Source organism: Babjeviella inositovora, assembly GCF_001661335.1.
Source record: "Babjeviella inositovora NRRL Y-12698 unplaced genomic scaffold BABINscaffold_2, whole genome shotgun sequence".
Taxonomy (NCBI): Eukaryota; Fungi; Ascomycota; class Pichiomycetes; order Serinales; genus Babjeviella; species Babjeviella inositovora.
The window spans coordinates 1751372-1765298 of record NW_017566839.1 but is presented as its reverse complement, the minus strand read 5'-3'; the positions used below and the strand labels follow the sequence as shown (position 1 = coordinate 1765298).

The 13927-nt window shown below is 49.8% G+C and overlaps 4 protein-coding genes across 4 annotated transcripts in view; 3 read left to right on the top strand and 1 right to left on the bottom strand.

The window, feature by feature from the left end:
- The window catches only part of BABINDRAFT_160332 (uncharacterized protein), a 2070-nt gene extending 1564 nt beyond the window's left edge, over positions 1-506 (top strand). Inside the window, exon 2 of the mRNA XM_019128169.1 lies at positions 79-506. Coding sequence (XP_018987482.1) covers positions 79-501 — 423 coding nt within the window. The 3' untranslated portion in view covers positions 502-506. The remainder of the gene's footprint in view (positions 1-78) is intronic.
- Positions 507-1286: 780 nt separating this feature from the next.
- On the top strand, positions 1287-2675 carry BABINDRAFT_6760 (uncharacterized protein; the record flags this gene model as incomplete). The annotated part of the gene is made up of 1 exon (XM_019132505.1): positions 1287-2675. The coding sequence occupies one exon, from the start codon at positions 1287-1289 to the stop codon at positions 2673-2675; it is 1389 nt and encodes a 462-aa protein (XP_018987481.1).
- An 885-nt stretch (positions 2676-3560) lies between these two features.
- On the top strand, positions 3561-8717 carry IFM1 (translation initiation factor 2; the record flags this gene model as incomplete). The annotated part of the gene is made up of 2 exons (XM_019130757.1): positions 3561-3586; positions 6854-8717. 2 exons carry the CDS (start codon positions 3561-3563, stop codon positions 8715-8717), a joined length of 1890 nt encoding a protein of 629 aa, XP_018987480.1.
- A 317-nt stretch (positions 8718-9034) lies between these two features.
- BABINDRAFT_6756 (uncharacterized protein) lies at positions 9035-13535 on the bottom strand (the record flags this gene model as incomplete). Its single annotated transcript, XM_019132504.1, has 2 exons — positions 9035-10777; positions 12651-13535. 2 exons carry the CDS (start codon positions 13533-13535, stop codon positions 9035-9037), a joined length of 2628 nt encoding a protein of 875 aa, XP_018987479.1.
- Positions 13536-13927: the final 392 nt, after the last annotated feature.

Here is a 13927-nt window from a genome sequence, read left to right as displayed (position 1 = left end):
GGTAACGGTAACGGTAAAACCACCTACGTTACCGATGTTGTCACCAACTCTAACGGTGATGTTTCTACCGAAACCAAGGCTGTGGTTGTAGCCACTAACTCCGATGGTTCTTTAACCACCATCACCACCGATGCCAGCAGTAGTGATGACTCTACCACCACCCTCACCGATGTTGTCAGCGGCTCTAGCTCTTCTGATGATTCCACCACTACCCTCACCGATGTCGTTAGCGGCTCGAGCTCCTCTGATGACTCCACCACCACCCTAACCGATGTCGTCAGTGGTCCTAGCTCTTCTGATGACTCCACCACCACCCTCACCGATGTCGTTAGCGGCTCTAGCTCTTCTGATGACTCCACCACAACCATCACCGATGTCAAATCCGCTTCTAGCGATGCCACCACCACTCACACCACTACCCGTACCAACGCCGCTGTTGTTCAAGCTGCTGGTGCCGGTTCTGCTGCCCTTTTCGGTTTGGCCGGTTTGTTGTTGTTATAAGTCTTGCAGCTACGCTTCTGAGAAGTGTCCCTTTTAATTCACCTTGTTCTTTGTTTTTGTTGCGCCATTTTAATCAGCACGCATAGGCCCAAATGCCCTTGTAATATATTTACTAATATAATTTAACCCTGTATGTAAATTGGTACCATTTGATAAACCAGTGAATCACGTACAAATGGGAATTGGACTGGATATATATCCTCGTTTTGCCTGGGAGAGTTCATACCGGGGTTTATGTCGCTCCAGCATGTGCTGGCTTCGGCCATATTTATTAATTTAATTTACTCAAACCAAACTTCTGTTGGACTTAATTTTACATACTTATAGTGATATATATTATACACTTATTGCAATATATCTTATACTTGGTTATATATTTTATACCTGGTTATATATTATATTTAAACTATAAGGAAAACTCTATACCGCAGCTTACTCCTAATATACCCATATCAATGTATATTTACCGCGCTCTACCCCTCACTCATAAACATATAACGGAAAAAGCCCATCAATCCATGCTTTTCTTTCCTCACCAATAGCAACTTCACCCTCACTGATATCACCCTCTTCCACTACTCTTAAGTACCGCCCTGTATCCAAATACCGGATTGATCCGCCCACGACCGGTCATCCGGTTGCGAGCCCCCGTTGTTATGAACATTTGGGCTGTTTAACCTCTTCAGGCCATCCCCAACCCTAGCCTTGACGTATAGAACATCCATCAATCCTCGTAAACCCCGCTTGAGCCTTTTGACCTCAGCCGACCCCCTCCCATCATTGCTATGAACGACCAGAAGAGAGTGTGCCGCCGGTGCAAAAAGAAGCGTGCGGAGGATGAGACGCCCGATGTGGCCAAATACAAGACATGTGCGCCGTGCCGAATCATTGAGCGCAAAAGCAAACGGGTCAAAAAGGCGGTCAACACCGGAACACCCATTGAGCTTGCGGAGATTCAGCTGCAGGAGGACGACTCCCGACTCCCGGAGCTCCAGGACGCCACGCTGCTCTGCGACATCTGTGGCCGTCACCGGCTGTCGAACGATAACGGCCGCTACAAGTTGTGTGCTCTGTGTCTCATTGACCCGACGTCGAACCTGAACGTGGAGAGCGATTACGCTGAATACTTGCGCAAGCTTGCGACCAACAAATCAGATGACGTGGCGAATCTCATCTACTACAAGCACCTCATCCCGCCGGCGGTCCCCGTACACGCGGCCTCGCCCGAGGAAATTCTCGCGGAACTCACCCAGCGCTTCATCTACCCGATATCCCACGTCACCGGCTTCCAGTTCTCGCGAAAAACCTCCAACGTGCTGGGAAAACAGGCCCCGATTGTCAAGGCGTTGTACAAGTGCAAACAGGATGCCCGCTCAAAGCCCGCGCGTGACGAGTATGACGATGAGCCAAAGGCGGTGTATCGCAGCTTGCGCACCACCGAGTGCCAATCTTCCGTGCTCGTGTCGTACAACCTCCAGTCTATGTTGCTCGTAGTCAAGTACTCGCACAAGACGCACAGCTCGTTCTTGACAAAAAACTATTCGAATGAACTCGTGGCAATCATCCTCGAGTATTTTGCAAACGGTTCGACCGCGAATAATATTCTCACCGAGTTGCAAAAGCGCGCCTACGCGAATGACGCGCAGCTCGCGTATGGCGACCTCGCCGAAGAGATCAAGGCCATCAAGAAGGCCACATTCTTGCGCGACTTTTCGCGCGAAAACATTCTCTGGGAATCCCATTTGCGCTCCGGTGAGTTCATCTTGCCCATGGGCATCGACGACTATCCCGCCTACACCCACAGCAACGCAGAGCTTGCGGAGAACTTGGCCGCCTTGGAATCCGCCGACCAGAACGGCTACTTGTCACAGCAGCAGCACCAGTTGCAGCAGAACCACAGTGTGGACATCGGCAAGTTGGTGGCACAGTACGGCGAGTTTGCGCGCGACGAGCTCGACCTTAAGCACGAGATGGAGTTTGCACGCGACGAGATAAAGCATGAGATTGACGAGCTGGCTATTGATCCGGGGCTTGCAGGGCTAGATAACTCAAACTTGACCGAGATGGGCGGTGATATAGTGGGGTTAGTGGGGTTGGATGAGGGGGATGAGTCGTTGGAGTCGCGGTTGAAGGCGGGGGTGATGGCTGTAATTGATCCACTCATAGGGGAATAATATTTGGGCGCGTTTCCACTACTCGAATGCATGAGCTGGGGTCGGAATACTCCCAAGCATGGGCCTAGCGAGTCAACTACCGGCCAAATCGTCTTCATGATGTTCTGACTCTGTTATCAAATCGCTCCACTGAATTGCACCCGTGTCATTCGTGGATTCTGGTTTGGCTCCCGATGCTCGTCTCTGATAGTAAGATATAATGCAGGGATTCTAGTGCTCGGGCATAATCCAAACTATTTACAGAGGATGCACTATATATATAAACCGATACCCTGTGGAGCAAATGTGTTGGTGAACCATCAGCTCCAACCTCTCATAGTCGAAAGTCGCCATGAGAGAGCCTGAACAACTGTCCACCGCATATGAGACTGCAGGCACGGAAGTGACTCGATACATGATGGCAATAAATCAATACGGCATCCTCGTTTCAACAAATAAGGAAAAGCTGTTGGGTATGGGTGTTTATATTTATGTCAGTAACTCATTTTGATGTCTTTCACTATCCTATTTCACGTCTTCCTGGTGCCACTAACTATTTGGCGTGGGGTCAACCGTGTGCGCACGGGCTACACTATGTACAGCATTGACTCTTGCCCTTACTATTGCTCGCATTGGTACTCAACGTTGTTCTGATGATTTTCAACCATGACTTTCCTAATTGTAGCTCAATACTCAATGCATTGGCCGTCTAAAGCCCACTCTAGATCTAGCTCTTGTAAATGCGATAATCTCCATTCGCTGGCCCGGGCTACACACCCACCTACGATACTCTCTTGGTATATGCAAATTTATTGGCCTAGTCACCAACTCTATCTGCTCATTAAAAAAAGCATATTCATAAATATATCTACTAATCTCCATTGACTCTACTTTCTCCTCTTGCTCATGTTTTCGCGCTTACAATCGTCACAGTACCACTTGCCCTTGGGCGGAGTGTCGAACCCCAAACACGACAAATGAAACCACTCGCGAGTACACTGCTCGCCATCGCACCCCACCATCTCTCCGTATGACACCTGCTGACAGTAGCAGTACACCGGCTCGTCGCCCTCGGCGGGGTTCGCGGTGTAGTCTGCACCCGTCTCCTTCTTTTTCGCGGTCTGGCGTTTTTTCGCACCGTTCGACGATGGCGCAGGGGTGCTGGAGCGTGAGCCGTCGTCTGCATCGACACGTCTCTTCTTGGTGGCAGCAACGGCGACAGGAGTGGACTCCTTCGACTGCTTGTCCTTTCTGGGTTTCCCAGTTTTGGCAGGAGCCACGGCTGTAGTTGGGGCAACCAGTGCCAGCGGAGACTCCTCCTCGTCGCCCTGCGCCGCCTTCTTTGCAGCCAACGCCTCGCGGCGCAGTTCGGAGCGTTGCGTGTGCGCAGTCTTTTCCGCGACACTCTTATGGCCGTCCAAGTTGATCATTGCCGGATGCTGGAGCGGTCCAATCCGAACGCTTTCCGGAACTTCGCTCAGGAGAATCAACTCGTAGTCATCGTTCATCCGCCGAGCGTACTTGTGCATCAAGTCCGACGCGACGCTGGCCACGTGCATCTTCTCCTCAAGGCACGGCAACAAGTCCTTGATTAACGCCTTGAGCTGCGCGAGGAGCTCGTGGCGCTTGCGCTGCGTCGCCGGGTTAGTGTACGCATGCGGCGCATGCGAGAGCGCGAGGAACCGCGTCACCAAAGGCTTGATCAATGGCGTCGTCGCCACGCACTTCGCATCTATCTCCTTGAGCAACGTAAAGTAGCGGATGAGATCAAGCGGGATTGCCTCAAATACATCCGTGATGTCATTCAACCCGGGATAGAGGTGTGCGCCCTGCGTGTTGTTGTTGTGGTTTGCGAGCGGTTTGCGCGCACGTGGCGCGCCGCGTGCGTCGACCGACAGCTGGTCCGTGTATTCCAGCAGCCGGAGGAGCTCCCGTTCTTGTTGCGTCTTACGATCCACAAGGCGCTGCGAGCGTTGTCGAGGGGGTAAAGAGGACATTAGGGATTTTTGGATGGGGTAGTTGTCTAAGGTAGGCAGCTTTCGATTTAGCGGTGGTTGTAGGGCGTAAGGATCTCCTAGGCAAGTTTAAGATTGAGGGCGGGTATGACTGGATTGGGCGGTAATTGATCCAGTGGGGTAGGAGTAGATCTAATCTCGGAAGTCTGAGATGTCAAATGTATGAGATGTTGAATGTATGAGACGTCGAATGTTTGAGATGTTGGGTCGTTTGTGCAGTAAAGAGTTATCGGTAAATATGATTGTAAATTTTATCGGCGCGTACAACGGATAATTGTTGGTTGGAGCACGACCAAAATGTGGATAAGAATGCTCAAACAAGCCTGAGGCCAGTATACCACATTTCTCCGTTGGCACTCGTAATGTAAATTTCACCCTGAATAGGTGTCTCTCTGATTACCATCCATTCTACCCAAAGACGACACGATAGACATTGTTCCCCACCAACGCATAACCCTCACGAATACCATTCTCATCTGAGTGCCGCTAATTTCAGCCCAAAGGCTCTATCCCACCATGGACAAAATACCCGATCCCGCCACGCTCCTTGTAACCACTGGTGCCACCATCACCTTCCACGCGCTTTTGGAGAGTATTCTTTCCCAGGAGTTCCTCAATGCGCTTCTTGACTTCCAGATTAGCCACATCACCATCCAGTTTGGTAACGAGGCCGGCGGCAAATCGGTGCAAGCTTTCGAGAAATTACTACGCAAGCTTGTGTCACAGCTCGGGCCCACCTCAAAATTTGCCTTTGTGGAGTCCACAGTCCCGAAGCAGGGTATCTATTCCCACCTTTCGCTCCACAAGTTTGACCGGCTCACCATCAGGGCGTTTGCCTTCACCAGCGACATCAACCGCGACATTTCTCTGGCCAAATACGTGATTTCCCACGCCGGAACAGGCGCCATCTTAGACACCCTCAGGTTGCCGCCCGTGGCGGAGCGCCGGCTCGTGGTTGTGAATAACTCCACGTTGATGGGTAACCACCAGCTCGAAATCGGCAACGCGTTTGCCGCGTTGGATGTATTGTTGTTTGTGGAGAACTGTTCCACTCCCGGAATATTGAAACAGCTTGAAAGATGTGTCAGGGGGGAGTGGGTCCCCAAAGAGTTGGATAATGGAAATAATCTCGTGATGGGGTCTATTATCCAAGAAGAAATGTCACGGTAGATGGGGAGACTTATAGCTGGACACCCTGAATCTTTGTACAACCCTGTAACTAGCTGTCTCCAGTGATAGCATTACGCCGTCTGGTGGTCTTATTGTTTTCCCACGGATTTCCCCTCTACTGGAAATAGCAGCGTGCTTTAGGGTGCTCTATGGATACGCCAGTTCTGTTGAGCTGAAATCTACTTGCGGCCGGTTGAAAATTACCGACAACCAGTTTGTATTCACGGATGTCCTAGCTTGTATTGTTAGCCATGTCTAGTGAATATTGGTAGCCTGGGGTAATCGTTCTCTTGGTATGGTCATGCCATATCTGTCTAAAGCCAGTATTGGTAACCTGGACCGCTCGAAATGATCATGAATAAACAATAACCTACAATACAACCATTCTTTAACCTAAAGTCTTTGTGTATATCTATATATCACTAGAACGCAATTTGCTTGCTCTCAGCTAATATTTATAGCTAATCGTAATAATCTGAAGCATATAGCTCTAAATTGAGTAACCTTCATCAGTGCCGGATCTGCCTTACTCATATCACTATTTATGGTGTACACACGCCCACCCACTCTCACTATCGTACAGGACATATTTCTGGCTGAAAAATTATCTACGCCTCTTCTTCCTCGGTACCGCAGCATGATGTACCACCGGGCTGTCGCTATCACACTGGCTAGGGTCAGATACGCGAGCGTGTTGAAAAGCCTTCCGCGTGGAAGCGGAATCTCCCGATTTGGGAAGGGACCCGCTACTGCCACGGCCGTTCCAGCATCTGCTCCAACCACCTCCAAAGCCGCCTCCATTTCGAAAACTACAGCCAAGAGTACTGTCAAGACCCCGGCCAAACCCACAAACGCAAAGACTGCCACTCTCAACTTGCGGGAGATGCTTGAAAAGGGTGCAGTGGTCCAGAAGACTCCAGCAAAGAATGCCTCTAAGCACGTGCCCAAATCTTCCCTGCTTAAAGCTTTGCCTTCCAAGAAAGCCTTGCCTTCCAAGAAAGCTTTGCTCTACAGGAAGGTTTCACGCAAACGCGCCAAGATTTCCATCCCCCGCTTCTGCACTGTCTCCAACCTCGCCACCATCATCAACGCCAAGGTCCCAGCACTCCTCCGTAACCTCGAATCCCTCGGCTTCGAAGGCCTTACCCACGACTACATCTTGGACCAGGAAAATGCGACGCTCATCGCGGACGATTATGGCTTCGAGGTGGTCCTTAATGACGAGACCGGGATCGACATTTTCCCCGAGCCGATCAACGAGCTGCTTTTGCAGACGCGCGCGCCGATCGTAACGATCATGGGCCACGTCGATCATGGCAAAACCACCATCTTGGACTATCTCCGAAACTCCTCCATCGTCGACCAGGAACATGGGGGCATCACCCAGCACATTGGGGCGTTCTCCGTAACCACCCCCGTCTCTAAAAAGAGCATCACCTTTTTGGATACGCCCGGGCACGCGGCCTTCTTGAAGATGCGCGAACGTGGCGCGAACGTAACCGACATTGTAGTATTGGTTGTCGCGGGAGACGACTCCGTCAAGCCGCAAACAATCGAAGCCATCAAGCACGCGAAAAAGGCCGGGGTCCAGATGATTGTAGCAATCAACAAATGCGATAAGCCTGGCGCCAACCCGGATAAGGTTGTCGCAGACTTGTCGCGCCACGAGGTTGATGTGGAGGATTATGGTGGCGACGTGCAGGTGATCCGCGTCTCGGGTAAGACCGGGCTAAACATGGACAAGCTCGAGGAGGCCATCGTAACGTTGAGCGAAATCATGGACGTCAAAGCCGAGGTGGAAAAGGTTCCGGCCGAGGGCTGGGTCATCGAGTCGCACCTCAAAAAGGGGTTGGGTAGCGTTGCGACAGTTTTGGTCACCCGTGGCACGGTCAAACCCGGGAGCATTCTCGTCGCAGGGCAGACGTACTGCAGAGTGAAGAGCATGAAGGATGAGCATGGCAAGGTGGTTAGAGCCGCGTGTCCGTCCAAACCTGTCGAGGTGTGGGGCTGGCGCGATCTTCCCGAGGCGGGGGACTCGGTGATCCAGGCAAAGGATGAAAAGCTTGCTAAAAAGGTGGTGGATAACAGAGCCAATCGGGCCAAAACGATTGATGAGGCCAAGGATGTGGATGCGATTAATAAAATGAGAAAGAAGCAGCGTGACGAGGTGGACCGCTTGAAGAAGGTGGAGGAGTTGAAGAAGTATGGGTTGGAAGGGACTGCGATGAACGCTGCCGCGGCCGAAGATACATGCAAGCAGATTTCGTTCATAATCAAGGCCGATGTGAGCGGTTCTGCGGAGGCGGTGAAGGAAAGCATCGCCCATTTGGGCAATGACGAGGTAAAGGTGCGGGTGTTGTATGACGCAGTCGGCCCGGCCACTGAGACGGATCTTGAAAGAGCTAAAACATCGGGTTCGAGTATCCTTGCATTTAACATTGACACGCCAAAGGACATCGAGCGGAAGGCATTTACCGCAGGTGTGGACATCAAGAGCCACAACATTATCTACCACTTGATCGAGGAGGTTACCGAGATTTTGACCAGCAACTTGGCGCCGGAGGTCCAGACGCGTTTCTTGGGCGAGGCCGAGATCAAGGCAATCTTTGAGGTTACCGGGAAGAAGAAACAGAAGACGTTTATTGCGGGGTGCAAGATTGCGAACGGGAGTATCAAACGAAACCAGGCGGTAAAGATTTTCCGCGGCGAGAAGGAGGTGTACAGCGGATTGCTCTCATCGTTGAAACAAGGAAAAAACGAAGAGACGGAGATCAAGAAGGGAAGCGAGTGTGGGATGGCGTTTGAGGCATTTGAGGGGTTCAAGGAGGGAGATGTGGTCAAGCCGTTTGAGTTGGTGGAGGTGAAGAGGTTTTTGTAAGCATTTCGAGGTGAAGCTACAGGCCTTTTCAAACTCTGATTTGAATTATTCGCCTACTCTCCATACTGTTTTATGATAATGGCCGATGAAAATTGTTGTACATAGTCTAAACATTTGGTCGTTAATAATGACCCTGCGGGATGTAGGTTTGGTTCCGTAAAACTTCTGGCATTCTTCGGTCCGGTGGAAGGGAAATATTCAAACCGCGTTATCGTTGAACCTACAACTTCATAACTCCTTTGGGCCAGATGATAAAATCTAAAATTCATCTAACCTATAACTTAATTACTCATGGATATATTACAAGGGGTATGGGCTTAGAAGCACCAGGCCAAAAAGGTCTCGTAGAACCATTGGCCTCTGCTGAGACCAAACTCTTCTCTCTTCTTCGCTTGGAGAGCAAGGAAGTCGCCCTCTTCCTTGTCGACAACGTCCTTGTACGTGAACAAATCCGCCTCCGCCGCCTTGACTCTGGCTGGCTTCATGATCAACTTGTAACCCACGATACAAATTAAATAAACAGGAATCCCAATGTACCCGGTGATGAAGTTTTTGTAGTCAAACTTACCAACAAATACGTCAAAGTTCTTGATGAGAGCCACGAGAATGCAGAAGAACAACGCAAAGTAGGTGAAGAATGGGGCAAACGGAGCCTTCCAGACCAAGGAGTCGCGAGAAATACCCTGGGCCTTCAACGCCCTCATGAAACAAATATGGGTGTATAACATGGAAATCCACACGAGAAGACCAAAGATACCAACAACGTTAACAAAGTAGCTGAAAACGGTCATCGAGGCGGAAGAGACGTTCATGAACGCAATACACATGAACGCAGCACAGAACATGAAGGAATAGATCGGCACCCCCTGCTTGTTGGTTTTGGAAAAGAACCGAGGAGCCTGGTTCTTGTACGCCAACCCGTACAAGGTACGGGTGCACACGTAGAAATCAGAGTTGGCGGAAGAAAGGGCAAAGATCAAGATACAGGCGTTCAAAATGTGTGGCAAGTACGGGATCTTGGCATTGACAATGGCAAGCACGAATGGAGAGGCCGAGGCACCGGCAGTAGCATCGAGGGCCGCCTCTAAGCCTGGGTCGTTGTACGCAACCGTGCACCCGAGAAGGAACATGGAGGCGACATAGAAAAACAAGATTCGGTAGAAAGTCAACTTGATGGCCTTTGGAATGGTCTTACGTGGAGTGGTACACTCGGAACTGGTAACCACAACGAACTCAATACCAATGAAAGCGAAAAGGGCATTGACCAACACACTGACCCAGGCAGCCACCTTACCGGCGGCACCGGTAGTTCCAATCATTGGACGGAAGGCACCAGGGTGTTTCCAGTACTTGAAACCAAGGGTTTCGTGGGTCGGACCACCACCAGCGGTGATGACAATCAAAAGAATAATCAAGCCCAAAATCGTGATAATTTTCAAGGCAGACAACCAGAACTCAATTTCACCGAACCATTTCACGCCAATAGCGTTAATGGTCCAGATGATAATCATGAAAATGACAATCCAGACACCGGGGTTGAGCTTTTCGCGGGGAACCCAGTATTGCATAACCAAGGCGGCGGAGGTCAACTGGTTTGGTGTCGAGATCAAGTAAGAGAACAAGTAGGTCCAGCCGGTAGCGAAGCCCAAGGCTGGGTCCGCGTATCTAGCAGAGTATTCGGCAAACCCACCTGGAAGCGGGATGTAGGTGGCCATTTCACCCATGGCGGCCATGACGGCGTAGACCAAGATACCGACAAAGGCGTAGGCAATAACAGCGGAGCCCGGTCCGGAGTGGTACAAGGTGCTCCCGGAACCGATCAATAAACCCGGGCCGACAGCCCCACCAATCGCAATCATGATCATGTGCCTGGCCTTCAAGTCACGCTTAAGCTTTCTGTCTTCTGGAATCGGAACCACATTAGAACGGATAGATTCCATGTTGTATTCGGCGGTTCTCTTGGATAACACCGGATCGAGGTCTGTGAAGTAGTCATGGCTGTTCTCAGCCGAGTTGATCTTCTCGCTGTCGTTTGGCTCGTTTTGAGGCGACATCCTTGGCTGTGTGTTCGGGGTGGGTCTCTGATATTCCTGATCAAAAGGGAGATCCAATCTACTTATATTACCGGAAACAGATTAGAGTCTATCGCGGGGAGGAAGATAGCGATACCGCCTAGGGTCACCGCTAGAGAAAATATTTCGTTCCTTTTTCCTGGTCTCTGTTTTCTTTTTCTAATCGGTCTAGTGTTTATTCTGGTAGGTTAAGGCTATCGCCGCATGTTGATCAAGAACTCGAACTCTGATGCATGTTGTTCCAGCTGCGTCAGATAGCCACCGTGATGCATCAACGGTAGTAGCATTCCGACCGTCAACTTTCAACCCCCACGGCCTGCCGATACTTCTGCTGGTTTTCCGTATGAAATATTCAGAAGGAGATGTCTGACAAGGTTCGTAAAACCCCAAGGTTAGTAGAAGTGCATTGAAACGATCAAAAATGGTTAAATTCCTACGTCATTTATGCATGCAACCAAGTAAATGGCCCGAAAACTTGAAGATGCCGTATGTCTGCGCCGAAAAAAGTTGCGCTGGAGAGCGTGCATTTTTAGCGGTTGAAAAAGTCCCACTGCGTTCTAAAAGCCCGTCGGGCTTCCATTTCCGATATAACTAACATGCCTGCGACGGCAAATCACGGGTATACCCATTGAATCGTACTACTCCCTCCGAAGTATCTTTATTGGCTTTCCAGGCATCTTTCGCATAGGAGTGATCTATCCTGCTGGCAGGTGCTTGTCCATTTCGCGACACTGCGCCGTGCATATATGCATGATAATGTGTCATAAGCTTGAAAATTTTTCAAGACTCGTACCTCGTATCTCCGAAAGAGTAAATCAACCAAAAGCTATTCAAGCAGCGAATCAAATACAACTCTACGTGCCGCAGTATATATTAGCCATACGGTGCTGGCAAAGGATAGTAATTGAATTTTTCGCTTTCAAGGTTCTAAGCCCTCGCTACAGTGTAACCTTCAGGGGCCTGTCTGCGGCGTTTGTTTGGTGACGCAGCTCAGGTTCGACTAAAGCTATGCGGGATTTTTTTTTTAGGTATGTTTTCCCGCAGTCATATTTCATACAAATAAATGTAGAGGACATGTTGTGCCTATATACACTTCAAGGCAAAGGTTAAGGAACCTACAAAGGGCGAAATGGGATCCTGAATTAGAGCTATATTCAACTCAGACACTATTCGCTTAGTTTTCTCATGCTTCTATTTCACTCTAAATTTGGGTGCGAAAACGTCAGGGACCGCCCTCATAGAATAATGCGCTTTATTCTATGGCGGTCAGAGGTTTAAACCTCCACGTCAGTAGCCCCCACCTACCCCCTGCAGGCATGCCCCCACGTATAATGGGCCAAGTTTCTTGGGCTGTTAGACGGTTTAAAGAGGTTGGATATAGCTAAGGTAAATCCAGGTATTGTAAATCCAGGTTAGGTTCTCTGAGATATGTAAAATCAAAGAGAGGAGGGCCAGTCCCATGAATGCGGAGTTGGAGTCATCTGCGGATTATATGCCAGGGTCTAAAGATATCTAGGTCATAGTATCGGGGAATGAAATAATTGTATCGATGTAGCAGAACCAGGATTGTACTTTTGATGCGAACCAACACCGCTCTCAAGCTTAATCCGCATTGACCGTTATTTTTCATGAGCCTATTCCGTGGCTTTCGCCTCCAGAGAATATCAAGTCATTTCAAATCATTTCAAATCATTTCAAGTCATTTCAATTCTTGTTTACGGACCAGGAAAGTTTGGCCTTGGCGTTCGCTATTTAATTATCCGCTTCCATTCATACCCCTTTTCCTCCGCATACGGTGCCTGCCAATATGACTGTGACCATGAGGATGATCTTGATAATGGTTTTCGCTACAGTTACCCACCTCGCGCTCGTACCACCGCACCCACGCCCAAGGCGTTTCGCCGTAAATGTTCTGGTAGAGCGTAATAGGGCAGTCTTCCGGCGTTAGTTCCTCTTGAAAATTTGTAAGTGCGTAGAGCCTATCGCTGGCGTTGGGCACAACCTTCACGAAAGGCGTGTGCGCCGCTGCATACAGATGGACCTCCCGTACGGCCCGGTCCAAGAGGCCTGTAATATCCTGGATCGTAAGGTGCTGGCTTCGCGTTGCCTTGTCTATCGCTATTAGCATGGCGTCGGAAAGAAGCTGGTTGCCTTCCTCCAAAGTAGGACAAAACCGGGGGTAGACACCACCTCCATCGTCTCGCATCACCCGCTTCTTCATAACAAGATCATCCATTTCGTACTTTACCAAGTCAAACGAAACGGGGCTAGCTTCGTCAAAGAGGTCGGTCTTAGAGTGCGTGAGGTAGTCGATAATATGGGCGCTTCCGAAGGAGCGGTAGTATTCAATGCTGGCGAACGGAATACCGTCTACATCCACGAGACTGTGGAAGAGCGCAAAACTGCGGATCATCAACCGATCTTGCAAGACTTTGTTTGTCAACTTCTTGAATTCGCACATGGCCCCCGGCTCGAACCAATCACTAGAGCTGAATTCCTCCTCTTGGGGAAACGGGCTGAAATTGTCTTCGTCGTCATCGTCCATCGGACGGCTCATCCCCAGACTTTTTCTTAGTCTCTCCTGCCTCGCTCGTTTCAACGTCAATGCCTGTGTCACCCATAAGGTGTTGTCGATCTGGAGGAGTGCTAGAAACGAAACCGGCAAGATTCCTAGCGTGAGACTAAACTCCACAAAGTCGTTGATCACAAAGAACCGATTGAATTTGTATGTGAGGTTGAGCAGCATAGCTGTTCTAAGTTTAGAATAGGTGTAGTGTGGTAGATATAGGAAGGACCCAGTGGATATATGGCGAATGACTCAGCGGGTGTCTGATAGATCTGATCTAGCGGTTTTTGCGGAGACGTAGATGTCACGCGTGGGAATTGCACGTCCCATTTAAGTGCGACATCGGAAGTGTGATGAAAGCCGCAAGCTGCATCGATAGATTTCCGAGCTACAATGGGAGGAACTAATTTGGATCGTTCTAGATGCTTAGGGATAAATGGCAATGAATAGGGTCAGGATATGGTGTCTGTGATATGTGTATATACTGGACAAATAAAGCTTCTGTCCGTTTCGGTAATTTATGGTTATGCCGATGAACTAGAAATGCTGCTGAAGGCTTAAGCACGGACAGT